A 16,339-nucleotide genomic window follows, 5' to 3' on the forward strand; every position below is an offset into this window, starting at 1 on the left:
CCACTTTTTCTTCAGTTAGTTTGAATGTATTTAGTTTTCTGTGGAGGTCCTTGATCCACTTGGACTTAAGCTTTGTACAAGGAAATAAGAATGATTCAATTTGCATTCTTCTACATGCTGACCTTCAGTTGAACCAGCACCATTTGTTGAAAATGCTATCTTTTTTCAACTGGATGGTTTTAACTCCTTTGTCAAAGATCAAGTGACCATAGGTGTGTGGGTTCATTTCTGGGTCTTCAGTTCTATTCCACTGATCTACCTGCTTGTCCCTGTACCAATATCATACAGTTTTTATCACTATTGCTCTGTAATACTGCTTGAGGTCAGGGATGGTGATTTCCCCAGAAGTTCTTTTATTGGGTCAGTTGTATTTGCTAGTTTATGTCAGCTTGACACAAACTAGAGTCATTAGAGAGGAGAGAACCTCAAATGAAAATACCTCCGTACGATCTATCTGTAGGAGAGCCTGTAGAGCATTCCTAGTTAGTGACTGATTGGTAGGGTTCAGTGCACTGTGGGTGAAGCCATCCCTGGGCATTATAGACTCTCTGCAACTATAAGCTAAAATAAACTTCTATAAATTCCTTTATGGTCATGGCTTTTACCACAGTGATGAAAAAATAACCAATACATAGCTGTATCCTAGTCCCCAGTGTGGTTTTATTTTAAGTGATAGAGGTGGTCCAAAGTTTATATATTTCTTCATACCATTGAAGATAATATATTATGCTTATTATTGTTTTTAACAGCGTTCTTTTCTTTTCAGCTACAAGGTTTTGGCCAGCCAAGTGTTTACCATGCCGCTTTTGTAATCTTCTTTGAATTCTTTGCGTGGGGCTTGTTAACAACTCCAATGTTGACTGTAAGTACTACTGAACCTTTAAACATGGTGTATATGAAATACAAGGCATTGTTGAAGTTGGTTTTTTTTTTTATTTGGATGTTATTGGTTTTTTATTTAAGCACCTAATGATGAATGTAAAATTAAACATATGCTTGGTTTTAATAACTTCTCTACACAGCCGTTTCTTTAAATCAAATATTGAATTTCTTTTTAAAAATTGTCTTTTAAAACATTATGTATATGACTCTTGTTTATATGTATATTTATGTACCTCTTGCCATGCCTACTTCTGGAGACATGCCTAGTGCGAAGCACACATCATCATATCCCCTGAAACTGGTATTACAGGTGGTTGTGAGTTACTACCATGTAGGTACTCAGAATTGAACCTGGGTTCTCTGGAAGTGCAGCAGTGCTCTTAACTGCTGAGCCATCTCTCTAGCAGCATATATATTTGCCAAGAAATAAGGTGTTTGATGTATGCATATGTCATCAAACAAGTACCAGAGAAGATGTGGGGATCAGGGGTGGAGTGTGGGGTGGTACAGATTTTAAGAATTACTTAACACTTATGGTAAGTTTTAAATGTCTTTGAAATTAAGTTTCAGTTGTCTTTAGTTAGTTTTAAAAATAACGAATAGGCCAGGTGTAGTGGTATATGCCACTGGGGAGGCAGAGACAGGTAGACTCCGTTTAAGGCTAGCCTGATCTACAGGAGTTCCAGGGCTGTACAAAAAATCTTATCTCTCAAAAAATAAAACAAACAACAAACAAAAGCACTAATAGTTCTCTCTTCTTAGTCGTTATTTTGCCATAGCAGAAAGGTCCTTTCATACATTCAATTTTTGTCTCATAGTTAATTCTTGAAAAATATAGAAGTTTAAAAGGTAGACATTAGCCAGTTAGCCTTATAGAAGATTTTGGCATGAATTTTTAGAGAATATTTCATTATTACTAATTTTTGTGTGTGTGCCTACATGTATATGTTTTTGTAGGCCAGAGAACAGTGGGAGAATGAAAACTGAAAAAGAATACCAAAATTCCAAATTTATAAATTCCAAAATCCTCCCAAGTAGTTAATATCTTTGGGACACTCTTAACCTTTTATCAGGGGCCCTATTTTTATTTTGTTGTTAATTTTTTCACTCATTGGTTTGAAATTAGCATACATAGTGCTGGCTTGCACCTCATAGCTTGCTCAGCCTGCTTTCTTATAGAATCCAGGACAACCAGCCCAGGGGTAGCATCACCCACAATGTGCCGGGCCCTCCCCAATAAATCACTAAGAAAATGCCCTACAGATCTACCTATGTCTTGATCTTAATGGAGGCATCTTCTCAGTTAAGGCTTCCTCCTCTCTGATGATTCTAGCTTGTGTTAAATTGAAATGAAACTAGCCAGTGCAAAAACAATGTTTTCCACATATATCTCCTTGCTATTAATCCTTTTCTCTCAGTACCTTATGTTAATCTTTCTTCCTTCACTAACCCTTTGGTCTTTGATCTCCTTTAAGACCTCCTTTCCCCCTCATGGTCCACTTTTGTTTTCATGGCCTATATCTCTCCATACACATGATTTAATTTTGAGAGATTACATCTTTTTAGGAATTTATCCACATTTTTTTCTAGATCTGTTTTTGCTAATTGAAAAGTGACTTTTTAAAAGTCCTGACAATCCCATTTATAGTTCATTATAGTCTATTACAACATGCCTTTTCATCTTAATTGTTAGTAATTTTGTCTATTCTTTCTTTTCATTCATTTCACTAGAATTTGTCAGTATTAGATGTCTTTTCAAAGAACTACTCTTTTTAATACACACCACACCACACACACACACACACACACACACACACACACACACACACACACACACACACAGAGTCTTTATTAGTTCCTACTCTAATTTGTTGTTTCTTGCTGTCTACTGCATTTTAGTTTGCCTTATTATTTTTCTTTTAAATTAAATTTTTTTTATTTACTTTACATCCTGCTCCCCCGCCACACACACACACACACACACACACACACACACACACACACACACACACAATTTCAGCCCCTCCTACAATTCTTCCCTTCTCCTCTGAGCAGGTTTGGGGGTGGGGGCTCCCTGGGTCTCTGCTAGGTGCTTCCTCTCCCACTGAAGCCAAACAAAGCATCCCAGTTAGGAGAACATATCCTATAAGCAACCGCTTTTGGGATAGCCCCGTTCCAGTTCAGGATCCACACGAAGGTTAAGATGTACAACTGCTGCATATGTTTAGGGAGACCTAGATCCAGCCCATGTATGTTCTTTGGTTGTTGGTTCAGACTCTTGAGAGCCCCAAGGGTCCAGGTTAGTTGGCTCTGTTGGTCTTCCTGAGGTATATGTCATTAGGTTGTGATCTAAATTTTTTTTAATTACTCACTTTATATCCTGATCATTACCCGCCTCTGAGTCAACCCCTTCTATTCTCCTTGCATTGGGTGGGAGACCCCCTGAGTATACCCGCCCCAGGGAATGGCTACTCCAGCTTGCTTCTTGGGTCCATTTGCTTGGAAAACTTTTTTCTAGCCCTTTACTCTGAGGTAATGTCTATCTTTATTGCTGAGGTGTGTTGCTTGTATGCAGCAGAACCATAGATCCTGTTTTGGCACACATTCTGTTAGCCTGTGTCTTTTTATTGGGGAATTGAGTCCATTGATGTTGAAAGATATTAATGACCAGTGATTGTAACTTCTTGTTATTTAGATGTCAGTAGTGTTAGTAGTCAGTCATCTTCCTCTCTTTTCTCTGTGTGTATTTGTTTATTCGTGTGTGTGTGTGTGTGTGTGTGTGTGTGTGTGTGTGTGTGTGTGTGTGTGTGTCCCTTGTTTCTTCTGGTGTGGAATTATTATTTCTGGTATTTTCTTGGATGTAGTTATCCTCACTGGGTTTGACTTTCCTTCTAGTTTTCTGTAGTGTTGGATTTGTAGATATTGTTTCACTTTGGATTTGGCTTGAATATCTCTTTTCTTCCATCTATGGTGATTAGGTTTAGGTTGGCATCTGGTTTTTTTTTTTTTTTTTCCCCAAGAGATTGAAGATATCTTTCCAGGCCCTTCTAGCTTTTATAGTTTCTGTTGAGAAGTCTGGTGTAATAGGTGTAATAGATCTGACTTCATATGTTATCTAACCTTTACCCTTACCACTATTAATATTCTTTCTTTGTTCTGTAGATTTTTGTGTTTTGATTATATCTGGCAGGAGGATTTTCTTTTCTGGTCTAATTAGTGTTCTCTAAGCTTCTGGTATGTTTATAGACATCTCTTTAGATTGGGAAAGTTTTCTTCTATGATTTTGTTGAGAATATCTTCTGGGCCTTAGAGCTGGGACTCTTCACCTTCTTCTATTCCTATTATTAGGTTAGGTCTTTTCCTGGTATGCCAGATTTCCTGGATGTTTTGTGTCAGGAATATTTTAGAGTTAACATTTTCTTTAACTGATGTAACAATTTCTTCTATTGTATCTCTTAACACCTGAGTTTCTCTCTTCCATCTCCTGTATTCTGTTGGTGATGTTTACATCCCGAGGTTTTCCATCTCTTAGGATTCCTTCAGTTTATGTTTTCTTTATTGCTTCTATTTCCATTTTCAGGTTTTGAACAGTTTTATTTATTTCCTTTACCTGTTTGATTGTATTTTCCTGTATGTCTTTAAGTGATCCATTTGTTTCCTCTTTAAAGGTCTCTATCATCTTTTCAAGATTGGATTTAAGGTCATTTTCTTGTGCTTAGGTTGTGTTAGAATATCCAGGCCTTACAGTAGTAGGGTAGCTGTGTTCTGAAGGTGTCATATTGTCTTGGCTTTTGTTGATTGTGTTCTTTTGAGAGCCTTTAGCCATCTTGATAGCTGTGGTCCCTGAATTTTCCTGTTGTAGTAGGTATTGGGCGAGTGGAGGTTAACCTTGATAGTCTTGTTTTAGCAGGCCTGTGATGGGTATCCTTTGTCTGTATGGCTCTGGATCTGCACATCTTATGGTTCAGGATCCATAGGACTGTATAGTTCAGGAGGTGCAGGTCTAATGCAAGTGGGCAGAGAGGTGCAGGAGAATGGATGTTCACCTTGGCTAGCAGACTGCTCAGGGCACCTTGGCAGGCCCAGAGAACTTACCAAGCAGGGAAAAATGAGTGGGAGAAGGGAAGCTTACCTGTATGGTTCAGAATTCACAGGTTTGATGAAGGTGGGGAGAGGTGTGGGGAGAATAAAGGGTCCCCCTGGATAGCAGGCTGCTCAGGGAGGGCAGGCGTCTTGGCTTCCTCCAGAGGACTCTGTGATTTAAAGTTTCAATGTTTGCTTTTACAATGAATCATTTCTCTCAGAGCCCTCTTTTAGGTATATCCCAGAAAAGTTATCATTTTCATTTGTGTCTAACAAGCCTTTTCTTCTTTGTTTTTGTTTTGTTTTGTTTTGTTTTCAATGATCTTTGTTTAGTTTCCAAGTATTTGTATAGTTTCTGTGGTTTCTCACACTGTTTTATTGTACTGTGGTCTGGGCCAGATTAGAGGAAATTATTTCTTTTTTTTTGCAAATGGTCTTAGGAAAATTCTAAGAATATTTATTTTCCATCCATTATGTGGAATATTCTGTGTAGACATACATACAGTTTTCCATAGATATGTTAAATCCAAGTCATTGGTGCTATGATTTAACTTAAATCTTCCAAATTAAAACTCAGAAGAGAATATAACATGTAAAAATGAGAATGATGTTTAGAAGACCACTCCAAAAATGATAGTGGGATGTGAACCTCCTATTTTTAGTTCTGTCTTAGCTTAGTGTGTCTTAGTGTTTACTTTATGGCATTGGTAGTTCCATCATTAGGTGCATAAATATCTATAGTTTTTATATCTTCTTTTTTTTAAATTTTATAATTATATTTATGTACAGAAAACTTAAGTGTACATTTAGCCGAGTTTAGTGGCGAGTTCTTTAGCCTTTGCCTTTTCCAGCTTGGCAATGCAAGCCACAGACTTAGGACCCAGGATGTTGCCTCCCCAGTGGCGGCGGATCTTGTCGTATCTGTCATTATAATTGGTCCTAACAGCTTCCACCAGCTTAGCCAGAGCACCCTTGTCTTCCGAGTTAACCTGTGTGAAGGCAATAGTGGTGCACGTCTTCCTGTGGACCAGGCACCCCAGCCTGGCCTTTCCCTTGATGATGCAGTAGGGCACCCCATCTTTCGACAAAGGGCAGGCAGGAAAACCACCAGCTCAATGGGGTCTACATCATGGGCAATCACCACCAGCTAAGCCTTCTTGTTCTCCACCAAAGTGGTGACTGTATTGACCCCTGCTTGGAGGACAGGTGGTCTCTTAGTTGGAGCAAGTTTCTTCTCAGCTCAGGCCAGCAGCCTTTGCTTCTTCTCCTGCTCTGTCTCTGGCCTGTACTTGTGGGCGAGCTTAAGCAGCTGAGTCGCTGTTTGCCTGTCCAGGGCCTGGGTGAACTGGTTGATGGCAGGAGGTACTTTGAGCCGCTTATAGAGGATGGCTCTTTGCTGCTGTAGCCTGATGTAGCGGGGCCATTTGACGAAGCGCGTGAGATCTCTTTTGGGCTGGATGTCCTGCCCAGTGTCGAAGTTCTTAGGCCTTTTCTCAAACAAAGGATTGACCACCTTTTTGGCCTCTTGTTTCTTGACCACGGCGGGGGCCGGGACCACCTTCTTCCCCTTGGCCTTCTTTCCTTTGGGCATCTTGCTCGGCTGGATAATTTATTTCTTCTATTGATGTAATATTCTCTATCTTTGAACTAGTTTTGGTTTGACATCTACTTTTTCATATCTGGGAATAACTATGCCTTCTTGTTTTAAGCTTCCATTTGCTAGATTATATTAACATTTAACCATTAGCTCTTAGTTTATAGCTATCTTTGCTAGTGAGACATGTTTCTTGGAATCAACAGATATACTTGTATATTGTTTTTCAATCTAGTTAGTCATACTGCCTCTTTACTTGCTCAGTTGATATTTGCATTTAAAGCATGTCTTAGTTACTTTTCTATTACCTTGAAAAGACACGATGATCAAGACAACTTAAAGAGTTTATAGGCATTTACTTCCAGAGGGTTAGAGTCCCTGCCCATTACAGCATGCAGTAGGGAGCATGGCTGCAGGAAGGTAGGCATAGCACTGGAGCAGGAGGTAAGAACTTACCTCCTGATCCACAAACAGGTGGGAGGAGGGAGGGAGGGAATGAGGGAGGGAGGGAGGGAGGGAGGGAGAGAGAGAGAGAGAGAGAGAGAGAGAGAGAGAGAGAGAGAGAGAGAGAATATGAATGAGAATGAATATGTACAAACAGGAATGGCTTTTAAAACCTTAAAACATACCTCTAGTGATAACCTTCTCCAACAAGATCATTACCTTCAGTCCTTCTCAAACAGTTCCATCAATAGGTTCAATGGTTAGCTGTTTCCTTTTTTTTTTCCTTTTGGAGCTGGGGACCAAACTCAGGGCCTTGTTCTTGGTAGGCAAGCACTCTACCACTGAGCTAAATCCCCAACCCGGTTAGCTGTTTTCTATCTTTTGGTAGGTTGTATTCCAGCTGGCTAGGTTATTGATAACTGTTTTTTTTTTTTGTTTTTGTTTTTGTTTTTTAAGTTACGGGTTTTTTGGTTGTTGTTGTTTTCTTTCTTTTTTTTTTTTTTCTTCCTCCTAATTTGTATTATAACTTTCTGGTTTACTGTGCTGGACAGGATGGATTCCTTCCCTGCTTTCTGTTTTTATCTGTTTCTTAGATATCCTTTTGGTGTGCTTTTGTGGATGGGACTATCTTCTTCCTCTCCGTATAATATTCCTTTAAATATTTTTGCAGTGTTTTCTTGGTTGTCCTGAAATACCTTATTGTTGTGCCTATCTTGAAAGTTCTTATTACTTCATCAATTTTAAGAAATAACCTTACTGCATATAAAATCTTGGCTTATAGTTACTTTGAAAGTTTCAAATAGTCTATACTTAGGTACCTAAGTTTGTAAGGAAAAAAAAAACCCTAAATCTTTTATCAACAGTCCTTAATTTTTTAATGTTATTTCTTTTGTACTTTGAATATCTTGACTATGATATATCCTATCAATTTAGGCTTCCATTTCTTTCTCTAGGTTTGGGAAATGTTTTGAAATGTTTTCTTCTTTTTCGGAGACCTGACTTTTAATAGCATAGCTCCAGCCCCAGAAAACAAGATAGACAGCAAGCTATGCAAAGCTGCCAGAGGCGCAAAGCGCAAACAACTAGGAGGTTGCTCTTGTTCCTGCCCATCCCCCGATATTGTGAGGTGGCTGCATGCCCAGGAACTTTGGGGCTGCCCAGTCCCCATTCCCAAGTCCTCAGTGGTCAATGAAGCCTGGGCCAAGTCTTGCTTCTAGAGCTGTTGAGTGAAGTAGCAGCAAGAAGAATAAAGTAGTCCAACCACCCAACACAGAAGCTATCAGTTCCTACTTCAAAGTGAAGACTTGTATCTTGCAATAACTTGAAGCTAAACAGATAGGTCCAGGATTTGGTCCCTGTTTCTTTCCTATCCTGGGCATCCTTAGGACCTTACATCAAAGTCCTTAGGTTTATACCTTCTGGGGTTCAATGTGGGCCCCCTTGGCAAGTCTCATTCAGCCATGTAAAGATAAAATAAAAGGTCATGAGTGGCAAATAGCAGGAGGTAGCAGCCAAAACTGAAAGGGAAGACAAGCAGAAGCTCAAGCAGTGACAAAGGGAGCAAGAAATCATGCAAGGAGACTGTTTATTTTGAGAGGATTTTTGCAATAAACACAGTGAACAGGCTCCAAGTAGCTGTCTATTCTTCTCCCTCATCCTCGTCCTCATAGGAGTTGATGTGTACTTCCGCACAATCTTTTTCCAGGGCAGCTGTATCCTCTCGAGCTTCAGAGAACTCCCCCTCCTCCATTCCCTCACCCACATATCAGTGTACAAAAGCCCTCTTGTCATACATCAAGTCAAACTTGTTGTTCAGGCAGGCCCAGGCTTCAGCATGGCAGTTGTGTTGCTCAGCATGCACACTGCATGCTGCACCTTGGCCAGGTCACCCCAAGGCACCATAGTGGGTAGCCAGTAGTTAATACCAACCTGGAAACCTGTGGGGCACCAGTCCACAAAGTGGATGCTGCGCTTCATCTTGATGGCAGTGATGGCAGCATTCACATTCTTGGGCACCACATCTCCATGGTATATCAGGCAGCAGGCCATGTACTTGCCTTGCCGAGGGTCACATTTCATCATCTGGTTGTCAGGCTCAAAACAGGCATTGGTGATCTCTGCCACTGACAGCTACTGGTGGTAGGTCTTCTTCACAGAAATGACTGGTACATAGGTAGCCAAGGGGAAGTGGATGAGAGATTGGTCTGGAACTTCCACATTGAGGGCCCCATCAAAGCGCAAGGAAGCTGTGATGGAGGAGACAATTTGACTGATGTGGTGATTGAGGTTGGTATAGGTTGGATACACAATATTTAGGGTACGGCAGTAGACGTCATAAATGGCCTTGTCCACCATGAAGGCACAGTTTGAGTGTTCCAGGGTGGTATGGTTGGTTAGGATGGAGGTGTAGGGTTCCACTACAGCTATAGACACTTGTAGGGCTGGGTAGATAGATGGAGAACTCCAGCTTGGACTTCTTGCCATAGTCAACAGAAAGCCGCTCCTCTAGCAGGGAAGTGAAGCTGGAGCCATTGTCCCCTGCAAAGCTGTGCAATACTAGGAAGCCCTGAAGTCCTGTACACTGATCAGACAGCTGGCGGATCTGGTCCAGCATCTCCTCGCCAATGGTGTAGTGATCACAGTCATAATTGTTGGCTGCATCTTCTTTCCCAGTGTTAAGCTGCTCTATGTAGAAGAGCTGGCATTATGGGCCATTTTGATCTCATCAATTACAGTAGGCTCCAGATCCATAAAGACTGCTTGAGCCACAAGTTTTCCAGCTCTAGTTTCACAGAAGTCAGTGAAGGAGTCGTCCCCTCCTTATCACTGGTCTTATCACTGGGCATCTGCCCATCAGGCTGAATCCCATGTTTCAGACAGTAGAGCTCCCAGCAGGCATTGCCCATCTGGACACCTGCCTGCACCACATGGACTGAAATGCACTCACGTATGCTGAGTTTGGGTTGTAGGTCTCATGTAGAGTTGGGGTCCCAGCTCTCAGTGAGATCTCCAAATGTTTTCATGATATAAATTGTCGTCACCTAATGCTTAGTCCTCAATCGCCCTTTCTTCTGCTTTTTCTAATTTCTTAACTTTGGTCTCTTGACTATGTCATAGACTTGTAAGTTTTGATCATCTTTGTTATTTTTTTTTTGGTTGTTGTTGTTTTTGTATTTAATATGTACTTATGTCTGAATATACTACTGTCTTACCCATCCTTGTAATTTTCTTTTCTTTTTGGTTTCATTGCTTATGATGCTTTCTACTCTCTTTTATTTTATTTTTATTTATTTTGTCTTAAGAAGTTGATTTTTTTTCATATCTAGAATTTGAATTTGGTTCCCTTTCAGAGGCTGAACTTCTTGTTCAATTTCTTCTGATAGCAATTTTGTCTACATTGATAGAATTCTTAAGTAGGTCGTCTTGAGTTGATTCCTTTACTTTCATTCTCTGCTTATTTGAGTCATTTTTAAAGTAGGAATGTGAAGTGTATTTCTGGCATTTTAGCCATCTTCCTATCTTTTGTTTACAATATTTAGGTGACTGGTTTTCGTAATTTGCATGTCTGCTGGGATGAAGGTGTCCTTCAGTTTTATCTCTTCCAACTTGGCTCCACTCTTTGTTGTTGCCTTGATTTCTTTGTTTTGTTTACATGAATCCTTCTGCTGACTATCTTCATTTGGATATTTGTTTTCGACTGCTATTTCAGGGGAAGCTAACTGCAATAATTTACACAACAATTAGACAACAGCCTTTATAGCAGGCAGCATCTGTACATTTCATTTGTGTCCCTTTCAAGGTGGAGAGGCAGCTATACTTGGTTACTGGTTAATGAAACTATTATTTATAGGTTTGTTTCTTTCTTTCTTTCTTTCTTCTTATATTGGTACTTTTTTTTATAGCTACTGAGAAAGAATGAAGTAAGATCAAGTTAAAAAAAATTTGTAGAACTAGGGTATGTGAAATAGTATACAGCGTTGTAGAGGAAGAACAGATAAAAGTTTTTCCTAGCAAGATAAAAGTTAAAACCACGAAGAATAAAGTATAAACAAATGTGGGGGTGGGAATTAATCAAATAAAAATGAGCAATAAAATAGTAATGTGACTTCTGTTTCTTCCTATTTGGGGAGATACTGTCTGTATGTGGGGATAAAACTGTTGGTCTCTATAATTCAAACAAGTTAAGTCAGCAGTGTTTCTGTTAGAAGTTCACTTTCTGATAGAATTTGTATGTGCTCACCTTTCACACCCCCTGCAAATTCACTCCAGTGTTTTGGGAATTAGTCTTGCTCCTATTTTTGTTTGTTTGTTTGTTTGTTTGTTTGTTCGTTTTGTTTTATTTATTTGTTTTATGTATGAGGGCTCTGCTGCATGTACACTTGTATGCCAGAAGAGCATGAGATCCTTTTATAAATGTTCAGGATTAGGGTGGTTGCTGGAAATTGAGCCCAGGACCTCTAGAAGAGCAGCCAGTGGGCTTAGCCGCTGATGTTTTAGGATGTTTGTCTAGGTACATCCTTACTGTGACTGAGGTTCTGGGGATGGGTCTAAGGCCTTTTCCCCAGCTGCCTGTGTTTTTCTTATTCCTTATTCCACACTGACACAGGACACTTTCATAATCCTATGTAGCTTCTCCTCGAAAATGTGTTTGGGGAGAGGTAGACATAGACTATCTCTTAACTGCAGATACCACAGTTGTACTATTTTCTCCAGTCAACTGTATTCCACTGCCTCATATCTTATCTAGCTTTTCTATTATAATTTCTAGTGAATCTTCCTTTAATGTCCAAAGAAGATAATTTTGGGGTGGTAGAATGTTCTGGCAAACTCTGAAATGGCCAGCTGAAAAGCTGCTCTGTGGCTTCTTGCATTTCTGAACAGTTAAACTGCTTGTATAAATTTGCTTAAAATGTGAATGTTTAAGTGTGAGGCATAAGTACCCAGTTGCTAGTATAATTTAATTGTTATTTAAGAAATATAGCTAAGTGAGTAGTGATGAGTTATCCTCTTCATCAGTGAGATGAGCCAATTCAAGACAGATTAGAGTCAGGTTTATTGGGAAACTGAGTTCATTGGTCCCAAAGAATGAGGCCAGAGAAGTTGCCACGGGGAAGGAGACAGGAGAGGTGAACTGAAAGAGAAAGCACTCTTGTCCAGTGAGGGAGAGAAGGGAGAAGGGGAGAGAGAGTAAAATGTCTGGAATACATATGAAAAAACCTCTGGGGGAGGGGAAGCCAGCTCTTGGGCTGGAAAGTTCAGGATAGAGGGCAGGGCATGCCAAGTAGGGAGAATCTGGAAGCCAGGTCTGCTTTAGTATTTGTAAAATAATGCACCTCAGCTGTTTGTCCTATGTCTCAATCCCAACAAATAGGTAGCTGCATTAATTTTCCTTCTGTAGGTTCTTCACCCTTTATATGTTGTGTCATGAGATATCTCCACTGCTGTTCAGGCCACAGTGCATTATCCCTGTTCTGTTTTTTGACTCAGGAGATGATCAACTCCTCTTTAAGAAAAAACTTACTTCTTTTGTTTGTTTGTGTATGTTATCATTCTATTTTTTGGCATCTTGAACCCATTACCCATAGTGGTATAACTATTAAGATGATAGCATATATATGTTTTTTGTTTTTTACTTTAATGTAGCAAGCAGACAGCATTCCCTTATTTTTAATAAGGCAAAACCAGAAGAACCTTTAAAAAAAAATGGGATCATGATATGGAAACCTAGAAATATATTTTTTTGGACCAGTTTTGACTAGTTCTTCATCTGAGAATTATTAGAATTATCTTGGAGCAATAAAAAGCAGTTTACTTCTTGGTCCATAATCTTTGAGATATGTTACTTATCTTAGGTTGCCATACCTTAGCTTTTAGTGCCAGTTCATTAATTTGATAATATAAGTAAAGTTTACATCACTTAATGTGTCATAGCACTTTTAAAAAATTGCCTTCATATAGTATGGGCTTACCTCCTAGAAATAGTAGTAGTATTAGTACATTAAAATGACCTTTCCCTTATCTACATGCTCTTTGAGGGCCTAATCTTAATTAGTTATGATTAATCTGGTTAAACCAGTACCCTAGGTATGTTTAAATCAACTGCTTAACTTAATAAATTATATTTAATAATCTGAGAAACAAGAATTTCGTTTTCTTTAATTTATAGAATTTATGTTTCATGTAACTTTGAAATCTTGGTAGTCATTTAAGAATTGATCGTTCCATACTCATTTATCTATTTCATGTGATGGTCTGAAAAACCCACACTATTCTTTGAATACTTTCTTGTGACATTTTGTTCTCTTATCTTTTATTGTTAACTGACTCTCAAGATAATGTGCTCGTTCATTTCTTCATTTGACTAACATTTATTTTCTTTTGTTTGCTGCTTGTTCTTTTGACTGGTGGTCTTGTCTCTTTAATAAGTGTGCTTTCCAGGAATTACGGTGGGGGGGATGAGGTTCAACTGTCTACTAGACTATGGTAGATCTTTCCATCTTCTGAGGTCTTCCATTTCTTTTTTCAGAGAATTGAAGTTCTTCTCATACAGATCACACCTAGGAATTTTATCTTATTTGTGACTATTGTGAAGGGTGTCATTTCCATAATTTCTTTCTCATCCTGTTTAGCCTTTGTGCAAGAAGTGCTGTTGATTTGTTAGAGTTAAATTTAAATCCAGCCACTTTGCTGAAGTTGTTTACCAGGTTTAGGAGTTCCTTGGTAGAATATTTGGAGTAGCTCATGTATACAATCATATCATCTGCAAATATTGATGTCTTCCTTTCTAATCTGTATCCCTTTGGCCTCCTTTTGTTGTCTGATTGCTCTAGCTAGAAGTTCAAGTACTATATTGAATAAATAGGGAGAAAGTGGGCAGCCTTGTCTAGTCCTTGATTTTAGTGGGATTACTTCAAGTTTATCCATTTAATTTGATGTTGGCTGTTGGTTTGCTATATATTGCTTTTATTATGTTTAGGTATGGACCTTGAATTCCTGATTTTTCCAGGACTTTTATCATGAAGGCGTGTTGTATTTTGTTGAAGGCTTTATCAGAATCTAATGAGATGATCATGTGATTTCTTTTTTTCCTTTGAGTTTGTTTATATAATGGAGTACATTGGTGGATTTCAGTATGTTGAAGCATCCCTGGGATGAAGTCTATTTGATTGAGGCGAATGATCATTTTGATGTGTTCTTAGATTCGGTTTGCGAGAATTTTATTGAGTATTTTTGTATCAATATTCATAAGCAAAATTGATCTGAAGTTCTCTTTTTTTTGTTGGGTCTTTGTGTAGTTTAGGTATCAGCAGAAATGGCTTCATGGAAGGAATTGGGTAGTTCTGTTGCATCTGTTCTTGAGCTTGCCTCTTGCCATCTGGTTATCTCTGGTATTAACTGGCCTTGCTGTCTCTGACTGGAGTCTTTCCTTCCTGTGAGGCTGTCTCTGGGTATGGGAGGTGGTCTGGAGTGCCTGATCTGTGAACCTGGCTATGGCAGACCTCCTGTGAGCCTGAACTCCTGGGAGTCAAGCTATCTCTGTGTGTGGGTGTGGCAGGGCTGGTCTGCTCCCAGGGGCATTTGTGGAATAGATGAAGATGTGTCTCTGGCAGAGTGGGAGGTCCTGCCTTTTCTGGGCCCTGGGAGTGGGGCAGGGGACTGTCCCTGTTAAGTCAAGTATTGGGGTTGGGAGTTCTCCCCTGTGATCCTGGTGGTATCAGAACTCGTGGTGGATCAAGCTGTTTCTGGGTATGGGCAGGTTGACCCCCTGTTTTGTTTTGTTTTGTTTTTTTTAAAGAGTTATACATCCTTCTAAATGATGAAATTTGCTATTGAAAGAATTTTCTAATAACTTTGTTCACCATCATTTTCAATAGAAAAAAGTAGAGCTTAAATGCCAATATTGGAAATAACAGTGTGATATATTTCAATTTCATTATTAAAAGTTTTAATTTCATAAAAAAATTGAGAGGAAAGTAGATTTTCTGTATTCCACAGCCACGACATATTTAAGCCTCTTTCTTTATCAAAATCTGCTACTATAGTGGCAGTCCACATGACAATGACAAACTAATCTTTTTACTATTCTCTGTGGTGTTCTTTTAGAATGTTGTATTACAGAATACAGCTTTTTCAGATTGGTCTCTCTTATTTGGGAGTATGAATTTATGAATTTGTAGGGTCTTTTTTGCCTTTTAACAATAACTCATTGTCTTTTCAGACATCTGTAGAAAGTTTTGTGTAGCTACACTTTCAAGTCCTTTGTACAAATGCCAAGGAACATCATGATAGATGGATCATATGCTAAATGGATGTTTAGCTTTATAAGAAACTACAAAGTAACTGCATTATTTTGTATTTCCACTCGTATTGCATGAGAGTTTCTGTTGCCCCATCCTTGTTTGTGTTTAATGTCATCAATGTTTTTTTTTTTTTAATCTTGGCTAATACATACAGTAGATTGTCTTACAGATGTTTTGTAGGTGTCTTGATTAGCTATACAGTTTTAAATGGCACATTTTACTTTTTCATACGTTTACTAACTGTCAACTTTGATGAGGGAGTATATACCTTTGATATTTGGGTCACATTTTAAGAGGATTTAAAAAGAAAAGATTTGTTGAGTATGTGTCAGTGTAGCATGTGCATGAGAGTGCAGCTGCCCACAGAGGCTTTAAAGGGTGTTGTATTCCCTGAAGTCAGTTATAAATTATCCCTTGTGGCTACTGGGAACTAGCCTGAATCTTCTGAAAGAGCATCAGGTATTCTTAACTGCTGGGCCATCTCTCAAGTCACCGGAATTTTTTCCCTTAAATTGGATTTTTGGTGTTTATTACTCACAGTATCTCACCCACCAAATATATATACCATACATACATATATATTTGATTAGATCATTGTATTTGGGCAAAAATGTTTCCTTCAAAGCTGTTTTTGAGGTTTTATAAGCTAGATTAGGAACACTATATAATACACATTTAAGGCTTGATATTTTTCTGGACTACCCTCAAGTGATGAACATGAGTCTGTCTTTGAGTTTTATACCATTTTTTGGGAATAAACACTTATGTTGCAGCAAAAAAAAATATTCTTTATTGGCTACTCCTTTAGCTGTAGTTTATGACAAAAGTACCTATGAGTGCTGGGGCTTACGATGTCTGGTTCTTGCATAGTGTTTTATTAGGTCACTGCCTTTTTATGTCTTCAAGGTGTTTATTTTATTTTGGAGACGAGGTTTCACTCTGTAGCCCTGGCTGAAGCAGTTTGTTCATTTTTTTATTTTTTTTAAGATTTCATTTACATTTAATATTTGTCTTTATAGTTGATCTTACTTGTTTA

At 38.8% G+C, this 16,339-nt stretch overlaps 1 protein-coding gene and 2 pseudogenes across 3 annotated transcripts in view; 1 reads left to right on the forward strand and 2 right to left on the reverse strand.

The window, feature by feature from the left end:
- Positions 1-16,339, forward strand: part of Slc71a2 (solute carrier family 71 member 2) — a 53,096-nt gene that overhangs the window by 11,257 nt on the left and 25,500 nt on the right. For all 3 annotated transcript variants that reach the window (XR_015640748.1, XM_087590344.1, NM_001107334.2), the window contains 1 exon segment: positions 767-862. Coding sequence is in view for 2 of the 3 variants with exons in the window: in XM_087590344.1 (XP_087446470.1) it covers positions 767-862 (96 nt within the window). In the remaining variant the exon portion in view is untranslated.
- On the reverse strand, positions 5,772-6,560 carry LOC147999917 (large ribosomal subunit protein eL8 pseudogene; annotated as a pseudogene).
- Tuba4a-ps1 (tubulin, alpha 4A, pseudogene 1) lies at positions 8,643-9,912 on the reverse strand (annotated as a pseudogene).

This window comes from Rattus norvegicus, chromosome 17 (assembly GCF_021556685.1).
Source record: "Rattus norvegicus strain SHRSP/BbbUtx chromosome 17, alternate assembly SHRSP_T2T, whole genome shotgun sequence".
In the NCBI taxonomy this organism is placed as follows: Eukaryota; Metazoa; Chordata; class Mammalia; order Rodentia; family Muridae; genus Rattus; species Rattus norvegicus.